The 6448-nt window shown below is 46.5% G+C and overlaps 1 protein-coding gene across 1 annotated transcript; it reads left to right on the top strand.

Annotated features, from left to right (window-relative positions):
- Positions 1-980: 980 nt before the first annotated feature.
- On the top strand, positions 981-2159 carry LOC135377358 (uncharacterized). The gene has a single exon (XM_064609720.1). It carries the CDS (start codon positions 981-983, stop codon positions 2157-2159), a length of 1179 nt encoding a protein of 392 aa, XP_064465790.1.
- Positions 2160-6448: the final 4289 nt, after the last annotated feature.

Raw genomic sequence — 6448 nt, 5'->3', positions numbered from 1 at the left:
CTTACCTTACACACGGGTTCTTACTTCGGGGAGAGGAGCCACCTGAATGTGCGCACTGTGGTCAGCTCCTGTCTGTTGTACACATACTCATCACATGCACACATCATGAAATCCATCGCAAATATCACTTCAAAGAATTTTATAAATACTTCTTACCTCTTCACCCAGCCCTATTGCTTGGTGACGAGGCTCTCGTCCCTTTTAGAAGCGTCTTTGATTTCCTGAGAGACGTTGGCGTTATTAGCCTTCTGTAGTCTTACACGTATACACTCATCTTTTATTAGTCATCGTGTTTACTCTTAAATAATCATAACATCACCACTGTCTCAATCATACCTCAGTTTATGGCGCATTATGATCTTTGTTGTCAATGCGCCATTAAACTCCCAATCATCATCACCATCGCCCGGCAGCAGCCGCAGTAGCCCCCTCCTGCACCAACGGTTGGGTCGCCGCAGGAGGGAGACCCCCACGTATAGCTGTGCGTGGCTTTCCCGTGTCTGGGGAAAGGGGGATCCTGGCAGTTGAGTGGACTCGGAGGTTTGGTTGGACCCTTCGGGGCCCCTCCGGGAAAGCAACACACTGCTTTGGCCCCTGCTTCCCATAGACGGGTGGTCCTGGAAGGCCCGGCCAGGACTATTCAGCTAGTCGCCATCTACTTTTCACTACCTTTTCTTTCTGCCTTTGTGCCATTAAACACATCAATCAATCAATCTTTCTGCCTTCTCCTCTCTTCCCCTTTCTCATTTCACCTTCTTTGGCGGCAAGGGTCAACCGTGTGCAGTTCTTTCACCTCTTGCGAAGCTGCACTTGGGTATAGTGCGAACGTACCTGTTATCGCGTGGAGCGCGATCCCGTGGTTGGGTTCCGTGGTGGACGGCAGGGCATTTGCACAGAACATTGCATATTATTTTATGGCATCACGTAACCCTAAAAAAAACGATCGGGACCGAAAACGGTTCCGCACCGAAGGACAAGCAATGAATTTCTTAGAGACACCTGCGGAAACGTGGTTTCCAAAGTTTTTGATAATTCATGCTGACAATGACACTGGTACTTTAGGCAAGTTATCACCATTTGTGACAGCCAAGGTTATCGAACAAGCCATAGGGAAGTCGTATCAGGCCAGGAAACTTCGTACAGGGGATATCCAGATTGAGGTGCAAACCAAGCAGCAGAGTACAGCTTTAGAGTCACTGAAACAGATTGGCGATATACCTGTGACGGTAACGCCTCACAGAACACTGAACACAGTGAAGGGCGTAATCTCACAAGACGAGCTGCTGGACTGTTCAGAGTCTGAGATTGAGGACGGTTTGACGGAAGAGGGTGTTGTTTCTGCAAAAAGAATAACCATGCGCAGAGAGGGCAGAGAGATTCCCACAAAACATGTAATCCTTTCGTTTAAGCGTCACACACTCCCATCGACCATAAAAGCCGGCTATCTCAACTGTCACGTTAGACCCTTTATTCCCAACCCGAAGCGCTGTTTCAAATGCCAGCGCTTTGGGCACAGCTCACAGACTTGTCGGGGACAGACGACATGCCCGAAATGCTCTGGAAAGGACCACATGTCAGAACTCTGCCAGAATGACTTTAAATGTGTGAACTGCCAGGGTGGGCACCCAGTATATTCCAGGTCCTGCCCTCGATGGCAAGACGAAAAACAACTCCTCAAGATCAGAACGGAACAGAACATTTCATACAAAGCAGCTAAGGCCCAACTAGAGTTCCAGAAGAAAGGTTCTTTCTCTGAGGTGGTGCGCAGGGGAGTGGCGCCCCTCAGAGTGTCCGTGGAGACCCAAACCGTTGGGCCTCCACTCCACACTCCCCAACAAAAGGAGAAGGACATGGAAATGTCCCCTCCTCCAGTATCTCCTTCCAGCCAAGTGGCTGGTAGTACTAACGAGGTGGCAACAGCTTCCGTAGAGGCTGCTGGCAACCTCTCCATCTGGGAGGGCAGCACTCAGTGCTCGCCTCTAAATACAAGCCATAGTATGGACGTCGACGACGATGACTGCTCGTCGCAGAAGTCGTCGTCGAGTCTTCCTTCTTTTTCCCAGGCTATGGAGAAAAGAGAAAAAGAGAAGGGCAGAGGTAGAGGTATAAAACCCAAAGATCAGCAAAGGGTACCTGCACCTAGAGTACAGCCCCCTTAACCACGATACAAACATGAAAAGACAGTCAATGTCCGCACACATCCGAGGTACTGTGCAGTGTTATGCGCTTCTATTTCTTTTGCCCGTCCTTTTCCCTGCTATGGACCAGGCTATCTGGCAGTGGAATTGTCGAGGATTCTATTCCAATTTAGAAGATATTAAGGACATTCTAGACAAGAATAACACTATTTGTGCATGCCTACAAGAAACTTATCTAAGTGCACAAAACATGAATCCCCTCCGGCACTATAACATGTTTAGGAAAGACCGCATGAACAACGCACGAACAGCTGGCGGTGTGGCTGTGATCGTACCACGGTCACTTCCGGCTAAAGAAATTTCTGTTGCAAGTCAGTTAGAAGCTGTTGCAGTCCAAATCTGTCTAAACAAACTTGTAACTGTCTGTTCTGTGTACCTCCCTCCTTCAGAAAGAATATTACAAGCAGACATTGAGCATGTATTAGACCAACTCCCACCTCCTTTCATTGTCTTGGGAGACTTTAATGCACACAACTATCTGTGGGGGAGCTCTAAAGTCGATAGTCGGGGGAAAATTCTAGAGAGGATCTTACTTGCTCGACCCATATGTCTTCTTAACACGGGTTCACCAACATACCTCCACACAGCCACACAGTCCTTCTCCGCCATTGACTTGTCCTTTTGCAGCCCATCGCTGTTCCCAGACATTGCGTGGGCAGCGATGACAAATCCGATGGGCAGTGATCACTTCCCAGTGAAGTTGACGTATGTTTCAAGTACAAGTACAATAACAACACGTCAGCCTCGCTGGAAGCTCCGAGAAGCCAACTGGAGTTTATTCAAAGAACAATCAGAGTTCACTCCAGTATCTTTTAATGGAATGTCGATAGACGACACCAACAATTTTATTACCAATGTTATGTTGGAAGCTGCAGTTCAGAGCATCCCGCAGACCTCTTCCCGACTACCTAGGCATCCAAAGCCATGGTGGACAAAGGACTGTGAGGACACACGGAAGCAACAAAATCGCGCTTGGGGTGTCTTTCGTAGGTATCCCACACCACAGAACCTCTTAACTTTTAAAAAGGCACGTGCTAAGGCAAGGTGGACACGGCGCCAAGCCAAACGGTCCTCCTGGCGCAATTTTGTCTCGTCTTTAACGCACAAGACCCCATCAAAGATAGTGTGGGACAGAATCAGAAAGATCAAAGGAGAGTACAGAAGTTTTTCTGTCCCTCTGCTTGAGGTAAATGGAACTCCATGCCAGAGCCTAAATGAACAAGCTGATGTATTGGGTCAGCACTTTCACAATATATCAAATTCCTCCCATTACACAGACAAATTCTTAAGTGTCAAGCGACGTGAAGAACAGCGAATTGTCACAACAACGGGAGATGAGAACTGTGCATATAACCAACCTTTCACTGCCCGTGAGCTCCTGCAGGCACTATCATCAGTAAATGTTAGTGCTCCGGGCCCAGATCGAATCACGTACTCCATGCTTGTCCATTTGTCAGAAAAATCCAAAGAAGGTTTGCTGAAGTTTTTCAATGACGTCTGGGATAGTGGGCAAATGCCGTCAGCATGGAAGGTCGCTACAGTAATTCCTCTCCTGAAACCAGGAAAGGACCCATCAAACCCTACAAGCTATAGGCCCATTGCTCTCACTAGTTGTATTGGAAAAACTTTTGAGAGAATGGTTAATAACAGGCTGGTGTATTACCTCGAAGTGAATAACTGCCTAGACAATAATCAATGCGGTTTTCGAGCTGCGCGTTCTACTACCGATCATCTTGTCCGCTTGGAAACCGCAATCAGAGAGGCATTTGTCAGGCGGAGTCACTGTGTCTCGGTATTTTTTGACCTAGAGAAAGCGTATGATACTGCATGGCGGTATGGTATCATACGAGATCTGCATTCCTTAGGCATAAGAGGCCGACTTTTACGTTGTGTCGTCAACTTTCTTCACGGGAGAACCTTCAGGGTACAGTTGGGCTCCACCCTGTCAAGGCCATTTGTTCAGGAAAACGGAGTACCTCAGGGTTCAGTTCTCAGTGTGACTCTTTTTATTGTGAAAATGAATTCAATAGCTACCGCAATTCCTCCTTCTGTATCTTACTCGCTGTACGTCGATGATGTTCAAATCTCCTACTCCTCGACAAATTTGAATACATGTGAGAGGCAGCTACAGCTGACGATAAACAGACTTGTCAGATGGGCTGACCAAAATGGATTTAAGTTCTCTCCAGAAAAGACTGTGTGTGTGCTATTTTCCAGGAAAAGAGGACTACTTCCAAGCCCAACACTGTCCATCAATGGTCGGGACCTTGCAGTCCAGGACGAACACAAATTCCTGGGAATGGTCTTTGACAAAAAACTCACTTTCTTGCCACACATCAAAGAACTGAAGACAAAATGTATGAAATCGTTGGCTTTGATGAAGGTTATATCACACAAGACCTGGGGAGCAGACAGAGATATGCTGCACAAAATATACATCTCAGTAATTAGGTCCAAGATGGACTACGGTTCTGTAGTATATGGTTCCGCTCGACCGTCTGTCCTTAAGTTAATTGACCCTATACATCATCAAGGGCTACGGTTAGCGCTTGGAGCTTTCCGAACCTCACCAGTGGAGAGTTTGTACGTAGAGTGCAACGAATGGTCTTTGGAGAGACGTCGTTGCTACCTCAGTATTCTCTACGCCCTTAAAATTAAAAGCTATAATCAACACCCTGCATTGTCTAGTGTCCAGGGCACACAATTTTGTCGACTTTTCATAAGTAGATCATCAGTTGTACGTCCGTTCAGCATGAGGGTATCACACTATCAAGAACTCTACGATTTCTCTTGTCGGGATTCTTGGATCTTAGAATCCGGAATGGAAGTTCCCCCGTGGCAGCCAAAACCTGGCTACAATTATTCCCTAACAAAGTATGACAAGAAGGCTACATCGCCCCTAGTTCTTCAACAGGAGTTTGAGGAATTGAAACACTCCTTTGGGGATCACGTGGAAATATACACAGATGGATCACGAACCACTAGCAGCGTTTCGTGTGCCATGGTCTCTGCAGCAGTGACAAGGTCGCATCGCCTAAATCCAGTCGCATCTATTTTTACGGCCGAAGTGTACGCAATTATCTTAGCCCTGAATTTTATCTTGCAAACCAGCATTAGATCTGCTGTAATCTATACAGATTCTCTAAGCTCTCTACACGCCCTGCACAGTCTGCAGAGAACCAAGAATCTGTTGGTTAAGAGAGCGCTTTCCTTGGTAAGTAGAGTCATAAATAGAGGTTACAGACTAACGTTTTGCTGGGTGCCCAGCCATATGGGTATCCCAGGAAACGAACAGGCAGATCGAGCTGCTTCAGCAGCCCTTACCTTAGACATCAGTCCACTTGACATGCCCTTTCACGACTTCAGACGGGTTCTAAAATGCGCCATTAACGCAAAATGGCAAGAATTCTGGGATTCACAAACACAGAACAAACTTCACCTAATAAAGCCACACATCAGTCATCACACGCACACATTGGAACACCGCTTCTGTGATGTCCTGAGGCACAGACTCAGAATTGGACACACTTTCCTATCACATGGCTTTCTACTTCGTGGGGAGGAGCCGCCACAGTGCACTCTCTGTGACGAGCCAATTTCTATTGTACACATTTTGATATCGTGTCCAAAACACGAACCTCATCGAAATCGTCACTTCACTGAGTGCTACAAGTACTTTTTACCTCTTCACCCAACTCTTCTACTGGGTGATGAGCCTTTTGTTCCTTTCGAGAACATTTTGAGTTTCTTTAGAGATATAGGAATGCTTAGGAACTTGTAACTTTTAGCAAAATTTTTTATAACAACCTCTATGTCTAGATTTGCTTCTCTGTCTTAATTCCATCATTTTACTTTTACTTCTAAGTTGAGTCGTTTACAACCATAGTTTTTGGCGCTCTATGGTCTGAGTCGCTTTTGCGCCAAAAACCTCCAATTATCATCATCACATCATCCAACAAGCAGCTACTCAATTCATACCGCAAACGTCTCACCATCTACCGCGACGACCAAAGCCGTGGTGGACGAGTGAGTGTGAGGAGACTAGAAAACTTCAAAACCGTGCGTGGAATAGATTTCGGAGGTACCCCACTACCCAAAATCTTCTGCTCTTCAAAAGAGCAAGAGCAAAAGCCAGATGGACAAGGAAACGAGCCAAGCGGTCCTCTTGGCAAAACTTTGTATCATCTTTATCCCGCGATACCCCATCCAAGGTGGTTTGGGACAGGCTCAGAAAAATTAAAGGTGAATAC

Source organism: Ornithodoros turicata, chromosome 1, assembly GCF_037126465.1.
Source record: "Ornithodoros turicata isolate Travis chromosome 1, ASM3712646v1, whole genome shotgun sequence".
Classification (NCBI taxonomy): Eukaryota; Metazoa; Arthropoda; class Arachnida; order Ixodida; family Argasidae; genus Ornithodoros; species Ornithodoros turicata.
Note: the sequence above shows the minus strand (reverse complement) of the source record. Positions and strands in the feature narration are given on the sequence as shown.